This window comes from Papio anubis, chromosome 2 (genome assembly GCF_008728515.1).
Source record: "Papio anubis isolate 15944 chromosome 2, Panubis1.0, whole genome shotgun sequence".
In the NCBI taxonomy this organism is placed as follows: domain Eukaryota; kingdom Metazoa; phylum Chordata; class Mammalia; order Primates; family Cercopithecidae; genus Papio; species Papio anubis.
In genome coordinates this window covers 69,006,630-69,021,472 of record NC_044977.1, presented here as the reverse complement: position 1 = coordinate 69,021,472, position 14,843 = coordinate 69,006,630, and the positions used below count along the sequence as shown (strand labels likewise).

The following is a 14,843-nucleotide window of genomic DNA, read 5'->3' as shown; positions in this document are numbered from 1 at the left end:
GATAGAGGAATTGTGTTTCAAAACACAGGCATGGCACTTTCTACTTTCTCTTTCCTTCCTTCCTGCCTGTCCGCCCTCCCTCCCTCTTGACATCCCTTCCCACCTTCCTTTCTAGTTCTGAATAATCCATCTGCTTTCACATGACACATGTGAAAGTCAGAGTTGCTTAAACCAAGAGGATGTCCTAAAAACACTGAGAGTTCCCATTTGTTTCTGATGTCCATCACCCTTGGGATAAAATGTCAGTGGGCTCTGCAAAAGAAATTCACTAAATGTATTAAAATCTTACTTTTCAAGGAATCTCAGTTGTTGAGGAACTGGAGATTGAAATGGTACCTGTTCTGATGAGTATAGAACTAACTTGCTCAAAAATCAACAGATGAATGCAAAAAGAAAAAAAAAAAAAAGGAAACTAAACAAAAAACAACCTTGGCTTTTATAAGAGAAAGTCGTTGATTTTAATCGTTTACAGAAAAATAAACCTGAATTTATCTCTACATATTAAAACGTGGCATTTATAAAGCCCTACTAAGATTTAAAATAGCACATGTTACATGGTATAAAATCTCTTAAATGAATAATAAAAGCCTTCAGGAAAATTCCTTTGTGGTTCCAAACAGAAACACTACAAGAGTCCATTAAAATGCTCAGTAAGTGCAAAGCAGTGCCTCATTCCCTTACTCCGAGAGTCTCTAACAGTGGGATTGCTCTGCTATAGTATAGCGAAGCCTTCAGACCACCGTGAGACTTCATTTTGGCATCAACAAGCATTTCACCTTCTGCATGGGTCCATCATGATCCCACTCCACTTTTCTTCAAAGAATCTATGTGCATGTTTTGATGGACAATGTCCTTAACGGATATACCAAGAGACAACCCACCACGTCCACCCAAAGTCTTCACAGAGCTATGCCTTCTGTATAATGAACGCATACCTTGAGCAAGAGGTTGAAGGGGAAGGGCAGGCTGCCCGGGCTGAATTGTCAGAAGGCCTTGGCGCTGCAAAGACAGGAGGTGCTGCTGCTGTAACTGCTGCATCTGTAAAAGCTGCTGCTGAAAAGCCAACTGCTGGGTAGCCACCTGCTGTTGCTGTAAGAAATCAGGAAGACAAAAATGAGATGGCCACTTCCCTAGGAAGGTGAAAAGTATGGACACTTCAAAACTCACCATCATCGTCAAATGCTGAGAATGGTCACTGGAGCTCAGTGGAGGGCTCCATGTCAAGGTTTAAAAGGGACAGAACATACCTCCTCTGAAGAGGGGTGGGAGGTGAGTCTGTTACCTTTCTACTGCCTGCTCCCATAAACAAATAATTCGTCAATCAAACCAGCTTCCCCCCAGTTTGAAAGGCCTGAGTTTTGTCATCAAGACGTACACTTTTAGATGTTGAAATGTTTGATTATGCACACTAGAGAGAAGACTGCATCACTCTAGTCTGAAGGGGTTTGACACCCGAACCTTTGAGGTGTAAAAGAACAAGTTGCCTCCCTCCCTGCCTGCACCGGCAGAAGCTTTTAACTACTCTGTTTATCACTTCTGACATAAATAAATGAGAAAAAATCAGACCTTTGAAGAAGAAAAACTTCATCTAATATTGTTAATTAGCCATGACAAACGATGAAATAACATTGTAAATCTTTCATAGAAACAGCCACTAGATTTTAATTACACACATTCATAATTTAGCAAACAACATCGTACTCGACTGTGAGTTTAACATGAACGACAGTCTAAGCTTCAGATGCCTTAACATGGTTTTAGTCTCAGAAACCCCCAGCTCTGGTTGCTTGTCCTGCTTCCCCCATCTGCTTTGTTCTTGAAAAGAAGGGGCTTTACGATATGATAAATATCTTTTTGTTGATTGGACGATGACAGGAGGAAAACTTTTGTTGTGTAAAACATCAATACATCATTCCTGTGTTTAGCAGGCCTTGCTTCAGCCAAAAAAAATTAATGTAGATTTCCTCAGTAATTATCTGAGTGATAGAAAGAGAATACAGTGCAGTAGCACAATAAATAGAAGGAAATTATCTAATATCCTTAATCTGCTAGGAATCGTATCGAGGTGGAGGTCTTAGCCACATTATGGCTAACAATTATAAAAGGAAAATTAACCCTTCCCAAACTGTGGCATAAAAAAAAGTTTCTTCAAGAAAAGAACAAGATCAGTGTTCCTAATTCTGAGTATGATTCAAAAGATCAGAGAGACTTTTACAACTAAAAGGACTATCCAAGCCCTTTCTGAGCTTACATGTTCTGGCTAATAACTATACTTTACAAACAACTGCATTCACTTAACCTAACACATGACCTTGATCTGATACATCCATAAAATGGTATGTATATCAAGACCTTCTGATGCAAAGTTCAAAGAAAGAGAAAAATGGTGGTTTCCTTTCGGTCTTCATGTAGTTTATTTTACAGTAAAAACCATCATTCTCGTATTAGCAACCAATTTCAGACTTACTACCATGCCACTGAGAAAGTTAATTGAGTTTCACTCCAAAAAACAAATTCTATACCACTAACAACAAAAATTTAAATAAATTTAAATGAAAAGCCAGTGTTTTCATTTTAAGAACAGCATGCATAAAATGATCCAATTGTTTTCACCCCTTCCCAAGTTATCACATTAATGTAAAACCCAATGATAGTTATATTCATGTCAAAATGATTTTTTCACTTCTTCAACAGATATTAACTCACAACATTACAAAAAAAGGGAAGGAAGAGAAAAAAACAACATTGACACAATAAAAGATCAGGGAATTAGCTCTTCTGAAAGCAGAATATAATGGGGGGGTACAGCTGGAGGTTGGGGAGGGTGTTTCCTGTCTTACTGTAAATGAAATGTTTAAAAATTTTGTATTTATATAAAATGACTGATGCCTTTTCTGTTGTCTCTGTGGCCATCCCTAGGAAAAGCTCATGAAAGCTGTCTACGTTTGAAAAGCCAGGATATAAAAGTATACAAGGCCCATTGTCCAAAGAAAGAATTTAAAAGCAACACTGGTTGCCAAACTGCGCTCCCCACCCAGTTACCAAACACAGGATACTGGTCCATTTGTTTACTTCTCACAATTGAATGCATACAAAAAAGGTCTCCGTGCAGTCCCCTCGGCAGGTCAGTAGTCAGTGTTAAAATGCTAAAATGCCCTGATAAACCTCGCGTTTCGGATCCCCTCCCTAGAGCTGCAGTCAAAGGTCTGTTTTCCTTTCTTCGGCTACTCCCTACTGCCTAACATAAACTGTCATAACTGCCCGGGACAAACGGCCCTTTTAAAACAATCAACTTAGCCTACCTCACCCGCACAGGATGGAATCTTTTTTTGTAGCTCGATTTAAAATGAATTCTGTTGTCTATTTTCCTCACCACTTCTGTCCAATATTCACGAGCAGTCACTTCAATAGCTGCACTGGGGCTACATCCCCTTCCTCCCTACATCCCTACCTAAGAGCACGTATCTTCTTAAGGAAGGTCCTGTCTTCGTGCAACCCAATATGGAGCCAAACTTTCTCAGGGAAACATCTCAAGGCAACTTTAGGAGGGAAGGGGGAAAAAAAAAAAAAAAAAGCAAAGGTACATTGTTCTGGCCAAAGATCAGGTGTCTTATTGCAGAGGTAATCAAAACAGGAAAAAAAAAAAAAAAGCGGGTGGGGGGGGAGCCTGACAATACAAAATTATGAGCCACTAATGACTGGGGACTCAGTAAATTAACATACTTGTTCCATCTGTCAACATCCAAGTTCAAACCTTGTTAAAATCATAACCACCAGTCCACATCATGAAATTGCTACCGTGTGACTCCACCTCATTTTAGCACAAAAGGACTACCACCTGCATGATAATTCAAGGAGACTGGTCCCTACCTCAGGAAAATACGGATCTCTTAACCATTGTTACCTGGGTCTCAGACAACTCCACTGGCACCATGAATCCAAGGAGACCCATCCACTGGTCTGCCTACCTCAAAGGACATTCAAAGCAACCTATTTTCTGGGTCACCTTTGCCTGGGAAGTGGATGACAAAGCATGGACCACAGCAAACCTAGCGACCTGGAGACGCAAGAATGTCCCTACCATGTCTCACTTTCTCCTTGTTTAGACACAAAGTGTTCTCCTTGCCCACCCCCACTCCCTTCCCAAACTCAGACACCACTATCATCTTTGTGCTCTGAGATGCTCTCCTCTCTGACAACAGCAATTTGGGAGAGGTAACTTTTATCCTTCTTTCTGCTGTGTAACTTTCCCCTTCACATTTCTTTATCTGCCCTCTGAGCTCATCTGAACTTTCATGTTCTCCCAGCATGCAGACGTGCATCCCAAACTATGTCTCACAGACCAAATAAGAGGTTAATAAGAAGTGGCAACAGAAAGGAAAAACACAATCCCTGGTAACTGATAAGAATGACAGTGGCAGCCCTTTTTTGTTTGTCTTCAAATATAGAGTTAAAGATCTTTAAAAAACTAAATTTTGATGCCTTTGAAAAGAAAGAAGCACAAAATAACAACAGGGGGTTATTGCCTGCAAGCCACAGGGGAGAAACTCCATAATTCTTATTCTCCCTTTTGAAGGCTGTTAGCAATCTGATTCAAAAAAGCAACAGCAGAAGGGGAAACCTCTTGAGGCTGTAACCATTTCCTGTGATCATGCATAATGTGCTTCAAAAGTGGGTTTTTACCAATTCTGTTGATCAATTGCACCTCCTTCATACCCCTTCTTTTTTCTGCTGTGTTTACATCTGATGTGACTCAATGACAAGCACTGTCTGAGACTGTGAAACAGGCCTGTCATGTTGATTTATGGGCGCATCAAACCACAACTTGTCCAAACTGAAGCTCGCAGTTCATTAATTAGAGAGTTGTGACTTTGAAGTCAGCTTTCAGACTGTGGTTTTTAACATTTGGCTTAATTTATATGCTCTTGAATGTGGATCTCTAAGGAAAAAACTGAAATTCCCTTCTTGTCTTTGAACTTCTTTTGACCGCACAATAATCATTTCTTTGTCCAGAGTGATGCCTGCAATCCCAGAGTCATTAACGCGCATTGAACTGCCACTGATGAGTAAGCCCTGCTGAATTAGAAAAACAGCCAGCAAAACAAAGCTGAGAGCCTTCTGCACAGTGATATCTCACAATTACATGCCTTCCCTCCCTGTGCCATTTCCATTTTAATTACTGTTAGTCCTTTAGATTTACATTTTAGACACTTTTTAATCTGTTCCCTTTTTTATTATAGCAGCACCCGGGAGCGCGCCACTGTACTTAAGGTTGTGTCAGCATTTTCATTAAAACACCTCCTCCCCTTCACCCCAAAACTGCCCCTACTCTGCAGGGGTTTACATCGGGCTGCTCAACAGGACTCCAGGGTGAAAACTTGGCAGGACATGGAAAACGTCCCTAATTTGTGTCCAGGGAGGCGGCAGCAAAGGGAGAATGTCTGGGTCACTCCCAGGGTGTAAAATTAGCACAGCCCGGCATCCTCACTTAGGTGAGCGACAGGGACGTCGAGTCACCTGGTAAGACTCCCTGCAAAAGAACAAAAGTGGCCACCTGCTTAGGGCTGGTGAAGAAGCTGTTAAAGTGGACGAGGTGCTGTATATAGAATTATAAATTGTGTCATCCCAAGGAGAACACTTAAACAAAAAGAATTTCAGTCCACTGTAAAAATATGAGGAGGCAAGTTAAATTGGATAACTCTGGAATGGGTAGAAAGATGTCACAATAACGCACACATGCACACAGATACTCCCACAACTGAGTCTCACCCACACAGAATTGAGTAGAAGGTGAACTGGTAACTCCCTGGAAAGGCCTTACCATGTATGGGAGGAATACTGTCAACCTTCGTGGTATGGCATAATGCGGTAAGTTATGGACACTATCAAGCGTGGTGCATATAGAGGCTATTATGATATACTTTTCTCCCCGCCTCTCAAGAAAACACAACCCAAGCTGGAGCCTTCTCTAACTTCAACTCATGCTCTCTGGTACATGCCTTTAGCAATTATATTATGTACAACTTGCATGAAGAAGTTAAACAAAAGATGTGGATGTTTAATCTTCTTCTAACTTTTTTGTTTGTTTTTCCAACCTCACAAGGGGTTATTCTTCCAATGGAAAAGGCCATCACCACACACCCAAGCTCTCTGAGCTGGGGGGAAAAAAACAAAAACAAAAAAAAACTGAAGTGTGCATCCAAGTAAAATTTTGCTGAAAGCACTTCACTTCCCCCAGCTCCATTCTGGCCCTCAGTTGTTACCAGGTTGCAAAAAGTAACCTGAAGACTCTGTCAATGAGGCCTCTCCTGATCCTCACACAGGTACACGTGCAGTGGTGTTATAAAATATGTGGCAGCAAGCAAATGGAACCCAGAAAAATCTGAGTGAAAACAGGACAATAACTCTCAGTCTGAAAGCTGAGAACCGATAGAGTCAGCTCAGTTGTGCAATCATTTAAAAGATGAATGACAGTTTAATAGCCACTAGATAGTCCTCTGGGATCTGTGGTTTGAAAGTAAAATATGTATTGTCGGTACCTCTTTAGGCTGTTTTCCAGCATGTTGTTGTTGTAAAAGTTGAAGCTGCAACTGTTCCTGTTGTTTTTTATAAAACTCTTGAAGCTGCTGCTACAAAGGAAAGAGAGGACGGTAAGTAACAGAGGGTAGCGCCAATCCACTGTCCCTTTTGGTGCCATACACAAACTGTGATTTGAAAAATAGCATCCTTTTATCTGTAATGGCCTGACCTTTAGTTTGAAACTCAACAATAAATTCAGCGCACACTGACTATTCTTGGCATTGTTGTTTGAAAAGTAATCTCCAAAATGAACTGATGAAAAACATACCATTTTCTACACAAACTAATTAAAATAAGGCAAAGAATGACCTTTGATAGTACAACAAAGCTGAAATGCCCTTGCTGAGAGAGTCTGGTGAATCTCTACTGCATGCTTTCTACATGACAGGGCTGGGCACTATGCAGTGTTATTCCGTGTGTGCATGGACAGTCTGGGAGCTTCCGCTGCATCCTGTCCCTACCACCCCAGGCCAGTGACTCCCGCTGCAGTAGTTCTGAATCTCATCTATTTGGTTCAGGTGGCTGTTAAGTCTGACTATTAGGTCCCCATGGTGCAATGACAACCAGAAGTTCATTTCAGTAACATCGTACGTGGAAGAAGTAAAATCAACTTTGGACCTTAAAATTAGCACACTCCAAAATGCTTCTTTATGTTTAAAGAAAAAAAAAATCTGTAAGCTTCTGAGTTGAAATGGGGACTTCAAGAGCTGTCATATTTAAATCCACTCCCAACGTGCTCCTCATTTTGCTTTGATTCACACCATTTAGGAGCCTCTGGGCTTACCAAATAAAAGAGTGTAAAGCCATGTAAGCCTAAAAGATCTTACTGCTACCAAGTCCAATTACAGCCCTGATCTCAGTCCATCGGGTACTCTCCAGGCCCAAACCCTAGTCACCATGCAGGTCTCCTCTCTTTTGGGCATGCAAAAGCACATCGATTATTCAGCGACTGGTCTGTGTCCTGCCCCACCCACGCTGCTCTACTCTTCACTGGGCAAAGAAGCTGCTCTGGTGGAGGGGAGACTGTGAATGGAGTGATGGGGGCCCCTGGGTTCTGGGGGAGACAGGCTGGAGGTGGAGGAAGGACAATTACCTGTTGAAGCATGAGGGCCTGCTGCTGCTGAAGGAGAACCTGGAGCTGCTGAGGGCTCAGCACTTGTTGCTGGAGGATCTGCTGCATTTGCTGGGGAGTGATAACTTGAGGTGTCATCATAGCCACTGACACGGGAACCTAGAACGTTAATGAAGGATAAATAGGAAGCCAGGAAATCAGAAGCACGCAGCCTCCCAGGTTCAGCGGCTGACTGCCATCAGCCTGCTTAAAGAGTTGCCCAATTTCCCATGCAACATGTATTTATCCAGAGGGGATGCAGCAACAGATCCTATTTCATCTATCATGGAGTTTATTTTAAAGAAAGAAAAATAAAACCTTGCAGTACTGACTGGGGTTCCAGGCAGCCTTGCAAGCAGACCGAAAGGACCAACTTAATAAACCCTAACTGGAGTTAGGATACGACCATTCTCAATTGCTTATTAAGAGTGAGTTTTTGGTCAAAACCATCTGTGGGAAGTCAACCCAAACTTGAATTTTGTTTGAGGGAAGAAGACAAATGGTAACCAACACCTTTGCAGTTGGAGCCCATATGACCCACTTGCTCTGTGGACAGTGATGTTAAGAACAATCAACGAACGCTTAGACTTGCGGGAAAGGGAACCTTGGACACACCTTCCGAACTTAAACACAGGCCCTTCGCATGATGCCTTTTACCCTTCCTTATTCACCCAGCATACAGATGTCTCAATTCTTTCATATTATGTGCAATACCATTAAAAGCTGCTTTCCATGACATTTCAGTGACAAACAGCTACAGTGATGAACTTGATAGCATTTCATATTTGCAACTGTTAACACGTTTCTGCACGGGCATCTCTGCAAGGAACCTGCACACTGTATCTGAAAGGATGATGTCTTGTTCAGATAAAACACTGACATTAAAATGACAGGCTGTCTTGGCCAAGGTTACACAAATTGTATTCAAGCGGATACCTAATGACAATGCTATGAATTCTGCAAGCTTTCTAGAATGTAATTTAGCTATTCAAAATAATCACTGCACTTGTGTTTAATTTGCAGACTACATGAGAACCATTTTGTCAGTCCCCGTAATGCAAGAAGACTATTTCATGAAAAATCACCCCCCCAAATAAAAAGATAAGGAAAGAAAAAACAATGAAAGAAAAGACAAAACCTGTATGTCTTCTAACCGTAATATTTAAGCATCTTACTTTTCTTTGGTTTCTAATCAAACATGTGACAGCAAGAAGCTAGAAGCAGTAAAGGATATACTTTGTTAAAAAGGATCTGCTGTCATCTCATGTATTACAATAAAAGGTAATAACATGTTTTGCACTTTGCCTGTGAGCCACTTAAAAAAAAAAAATCCGGCAGACAATAGCTGATCAGAAGATAAAAGAATTAAAAAATCTTTCAGGGGAGCAGTAAGCAAAAGGCAGAAATGCAGTATTAATTTTATGTAACATAATGTCTTAATATGCAGTTTATCCTGACTTTTTCACATGATTTGTCCTGTCATTTGCATAGCGAGCTCTCATTCCTAATTTCACAGTCATTATGCACTGATGTCCCGACTTCTCAGCATCACTAATTTTGATGAACTAAAAATGGTTCCTGAAGGTCAGATTCATGTACAGTGAACGTTCTCCACTGTTGTTGTGGGCATGTTTCATGTGTGCGGATGTTGATGTGCAAGTGTCGTGTGTTTGGAAAACACTAGCTAGAACATGCGAAAAATTTCATTAACCCAGCTCTGGAAGGTCATCCATGAATTCTTCCTATTCCAGTGGCCTTTTAAGTTTAGATGTAGATACACTGTAATTTAAAACAGATGGGCATGTCTGAATATTTTCATATGCAAAATGGGACAGATGTATATGAATGGATAAATTATCCTTTTAAAAAGATAATTTGTAGCACGAAATATCACCAATGATTGGAACAGTGAACTTGCATTCAGTCTAGGGCAAACACCAGGAAGACATTATCAAAACATCTAACCATCTACAAATTAATTCCAATTAGTCTACTTTGTCTGCATACAGAAGAAACTTTTCTGATTTTTAAATATCTACTGGGTGCCAATCGGTATCCTTTGAGCTGCTAAAGCCAGCATATCACAATAGAAGTTTACTTTTCCTTGAGAGTTGCATCATCATACGGGGAGGTTTGATTAAGCAAACAAAAGAACCATGTTTAAGGTTTCTTTTTTCCTCTGCGTTTCTTGGATGATGTACAATATAAATATTCTTGAGCCAAATTTCTGATGGTGATGAACAGGAAAACAGACAGGAATAGGGTGGTGTAAAATCTAAACTGGTGATGAACATGAACTTAACAGAGTTAGAGCAGAAATCATCACAGAAATAACCTCCTGGTCATTGTTTTTAAAAGAGCTATAGAAACCTTATGCTAGAAAGGGGCACAGGTGAACTTTCGGGGGCGATGGAAATGTCCATATCTTGACTGGGGTGGTGCTCACACACACGTATACAATCATCAAAACTCTTCCAACTAAACACTGAAAATCAGAATATCTGAGCCCACGTAAATCATCCCTCAATAAAACTGATTTTAAAAGTTACATATGTCTCCTAAAATAGTTTTTTCCCCTTAACTCACGTAGAACTAGAAGCATTTTCTTAAAGGAGAAACATCATTGTCCCCTGACTGTCAATAATAAAAGGGGGAATCATGGAAAGGACTGACATATACCTGTACAGACAATTTTTAAAGGCTGACATCCAACTAGCAGTTTAAATCTCCTTTTCCCATAATCATTTATTCCTTTTTTTGCAGTTACAGAACAGGATAATGAACTTGAGTCTCCCCTTCTTTTTCCTTTTGGACATTTTGATGGGGGTGCTGATGAGTAATAATATGCTTTCCAGCAGCAGGCACTGCCAAAGGACGGAAGGAAGCAAGAGGCCTGAGTAATCCTCCAAACGGGCTGCTCAGTCTCTGAATAATCAGAAGTGGGCTATTATATCCTGATGGTCTTCACTTCACTTTTACTATCTGAAACCACGTTTTCATGCCAGTTAACTCTGGGCCTCCAAAGTGGGCTCCAGCTTCATTTACAAATGTTATAAAACCGAGACTTCCCCAAAGTTTCTGTTCCAACATATCATGAAAAGAGGTTATGGAAAGCTTTCACAAACATATTCAAATAGACCAGAAATGATGGTGGGGTAGAAAATTAAAAAAAATAAAATAAAAATAAATCTGAGCACAGTTTTTAAGGCTTTAAATAGTTAAGAATTATAGCCTATATATCCACTCCCTTAATTCCCAACGTCCAACTTTTTCATGTAGCTAGTCCCTACTAATACTAGGAATCAAAGGGCATGCAGTACCAGCGAGAGGCTATTACAGCCCACACTTTATTGCCCATTACTACTGAGGTCATTAGCGGCAAGAGTGATTGTAGCAGTCTTAACCTATTGATCACTGTAACTACTATCATTTAATCCTGTGTTGAATGTCTGGAAAGCGGCTAAAGGCACACAAGAGAGAGTGCTTTAGCATTGAGAAATATGGCCAAAGCTTCGAAATTACACTTTGATTCATAAAATCTAGCCAGTGGTTTAAATCAATAGTATTTAAAACAGTCATGTGAGTTTTTAACTACAGCACTCTAATATTTATGGGCCCCTCTTTGAGAGTATTCAGTAAAAACGAAACTTTTTTTTTGCTTTTTTCAGATTTCATGCCATCTACCTTAACCTCCTTGAGATAAAAACATTCATTTCTGATGTTTTCTGTGCTACAGGGCTCAGGCCTTAACTGCGAGTTCAAGCTAATTCTTGATTTCTTTCTCAAAAGATGATTTAAATATAAGGCAAAAAAAAATTTCCGATACTGTAACTACCTTAACTGTTTGAGTATATAGAAATGAGTATGTTTTATGAGTTAACAATGAATCATAGAAGGCAATTTATGAAGAACTAGAATGATTCTGTCTAGCTGCCTTCAGGGATCAGAAATTCAAATTAAACTTCTGGCAGACATTTAAAGAATGCTAGCATACAAAACTGAATTTAAAAAAACGCACACAGTTAACACTCCTCAGTGGAGTTTCAAGAGGAAATCATGAATTAAAAAAGCACACGGCATGCTACACTGTTGACTGATACCAACTGGGTGTGGCCGATCCCAGGTGCACACAAACCTGCGGGAATGGCAGAAATACAGCTGTGCTTGGGCTATCACAGCTCTGCTAGTATGGGCCTGCTGCTACCTTAATACCAGCAACTGGGAAAACGGTGTTAGCACTAACAACTGCTGCTAAAAGCCCATACACTACTGTGTAAATTCTGCCTGATACAGTTTTTTCTTCAAAATGACTATCAGCTGAATGCTGAAAGACTATTAAAATAATATGCCATATTATTTCCTTTAACGTCCAATGGGGAAAGGTAGATGATGGGAAGGGAAAAATCTAAAAAGCAAACAAACAAATAAAAACACTCAGAGAAACAATACTTATTTCTAAGCTAGGAGACAATTGAAGGAATTGGGTGGGAGGGGGGAAGACACAATATAAATTCTGAAAATAACATGTTATCATTTTTTTCTCTCTTTAGTTTACACTCCAGTCAACTGTAAGTAAATACTACCTAGTACACATACACATAAATTTTGCACATCAGGTATCATCTCATAATTAATGTGTATACAAATAACAAAAATGAGAAGATAAAAAATTTTAAACATTGTTTCATTTTTATTAATCTGGTTAATAATTTAGAAACTCTTTTTACCCTCTGATCATTCACCACATGTATGTCCCAGAAAATTCACTTCCGTTCTAGCCTTCAGGCTATATTTGGGTGGTAACTGACCAGGTTTGGCAGTGTCACCTGGTTAATCAAATAACAGGAGCAAAACACATTAAATTAGAAGGCTCCAGAATGTCACAAAAAAACCAAACATGAGAATATAGCTCCACTAAAAAATAATAATAAAAAAAAACTAAGTATTTTATGACCACATACAAGCTAGCCTGTGTAGAAGAAAATGAAACATCATCACCTCTGGCCCCCCGTGGAAAACAAGTTTTCATAATTAACAAGCCAATGGATACAACAGAGGTATTGGCAAACAGAAAAGTTAGACAGCTTCTATTTCTCCATGGTACTAAAAAAAAAAAAAAAAAAAAAAAATGAACCAACCAGGTACCACGCAAGTAACTATCATACAGGAAAGAAAACACACTTCTGACATAGTATTTCGGTCTTTAAAACATTTTTAAAAAGCTTGTTATTTATGTGGAAAGTCTAATTCTGTTTCATTATGGAATTCTGCTTTTTGTATAACTCTTTCAGGCTTAGCTATTTTGCCACAATACTGTACAAAGCACTAAGGCAGGTAATGGTTATTATATTAATGCAAAACCATCTAGGTAGTCAGTCATTAGCATAACAGTTCTCTCAGTAACAATACAACCAACTATTAAAAATTTTTTTTCAAAAGACCTCTTTAAAATGCAATTAGCATTTCATTTTTTATCGTTTTGTTTATTACATTCTATCAAGAAAGGCTATCTTTCTTTCACAAAAAAAATTGTAAGGCCAAGGCTCGCCTGCCAATCAGGAGTTATTTCAGGTTATCAACCCTAATAAGCAATCTCCAGCAATGCCCTCCGAGCTCTTCTTTTTCTTTTGTCTTTAAATTCTAAAAAGTGGCATAAATGCATATTTGTTTACAGCAGAGGTATTAGTGGAACATCAACAGCTCTCCTCTAACATTTCCCAGGCACACAAGGTTACTCCACTAAGTGCCAGTATAATTGTTTTAGCTCTAATAAATATCAGCTTCATTTGCATAAAAATGTAAAGTTTACATAAATTAAATCGCTTCTCCCATTAGCAACTGTTAAATACAGGAAACAATGGAGGCCACACATGAAAATAATCACTCAATAAGCACTGATTCTTTCAACCTAGCAACTATTATTATTATTTAAATCAAGAAAATGCCTTCTCTTTTCTACTTCCACCACTTTCTCCTGTAGCTGGGATGGAAAACAATTTAGTGCATGTGAATTAAACATGCTATGGCATTTTATATTAACAACAACAACAAAAATCATTTTTAAGTGCTGCAAATGGGAGGGGGGAGAACTACCCCAAGAAGGTACCCCAGAAAAGATTCTATCCATAGATCTGTAGTTCTTAAAGGGAAAAGGAAGAGGCCTTGGCTAAAGAAGTTCTCTTAAATTGAAGTATTACTCAAAAATAATGAAAGAGACAGCAACTGTTTTAATCCTATCTGAGACACATACATGATTAAAATAAATAAAAGATAACTTGTGGATATAGTTTTAGATCAACAGTTACTGTTAAATGAAGAAAAATATAATGTCTATCTTCTGTCTAAAGAAGATTTTTCTAACACTAAGAATTAAATTTGTAGCTCTGCTTTCCTCATGATTTAATCAGCATAGAAAATTTCATAGGGAGCTTAACTGCAAATATGTATTTTTTTTCTCGTATTACTGAGAGGGAGAAGGGACTATAATTGAATTTCAACATACAGGTAGGCCAAAATTAGACCATTTCCAAAGTTTTATAAGGCCTTACTTAGGGTGCAATCACTCTTTAAAAAGAATTACAACTCAAGTTTCTCAAATTGTACAGTTTCTCACGCCTATTTCCAACACCTTCACCTTATACATCACAGTTAAGCTAAAGGGTGCAAATGAGATTCTAATGAGAAAACATCAGTTGCTTCTTTGACAATCTCACCATTCACTGATTTATTTCTAATGAAGACAAAGTCCAACCAAAAGCTTCCTACAAGTTAAAGGTCAAAATATGTTCAAAAATGCCTAGTAAAATCAAGGCAAATGGGAAACCCGTGCAGACCCGCCTCATGAAGTGGTGTGACAATTAGAGTAATTGTACAAAAAGCCATCTTCAGGAAAAAGTAGAAGAAATTAAGCTGCCACAACTGTAACAGGTTAGATGAAAAAAAATCAAAATTTAATGTATTCTCCCCTGTGTCATCTTGTTTTGTCAAGACATCAAATAGAATTGGGAAGTACAAAATAACAAGCCCTTGAGAAATCACAGAAGCCGACCTTTTTGATGTTGTTGATTTACCTTGTTCTCAGTTATTTGAACAATGATGTTTCAGATTTAAGGGCAAGATAAAGCTTAGAAATTAAAACATGATACCAAGGTAT

General features: G+C 39.0%; 1 protein-coding gene across 23 annotated transcripts in view; it reads right to left on the bottom strand.

Annotated features, from left to right (window-relative positions):
• FOXP1 (forkhead box P1) overlaps nt 1–14,843 on the bottom strand; it is a 631,238-nt gene that overhangs the window by 91,530 nt on the left and 524,865 nt on the right. For 17 of the 23 annotated variants that reach the window (XR_002519830.2, XM_003894193.5, XM_017954274.3 and 14 more), the window contains 3 exons: nt 7,673–7,810; nt 6,540–6,629; nt 936–1,089 (listed from right to left, as the gene is read on the bottom strand). Coding sequence is in view for 22 of the 23 variants with exons in the window: in XM_003894193.5 (XP_003894242.1) it covers nt 936–1,089; nt 6,540–6,629; nt 7,673–7,810 (382 nt within the window). In the remaining variant the exon portion in view is untranslated. The remainder of the gene's footprint in view (nt 1–935; nt 1,090–6,539; nt 6,630–7,672; nt 7,811–14,843) is intronic. The other 6 variants (XM_009200346.4, XM_009200349.4, XM_021933398.2 and 3 more) reach the window with 1 other exon arrangement.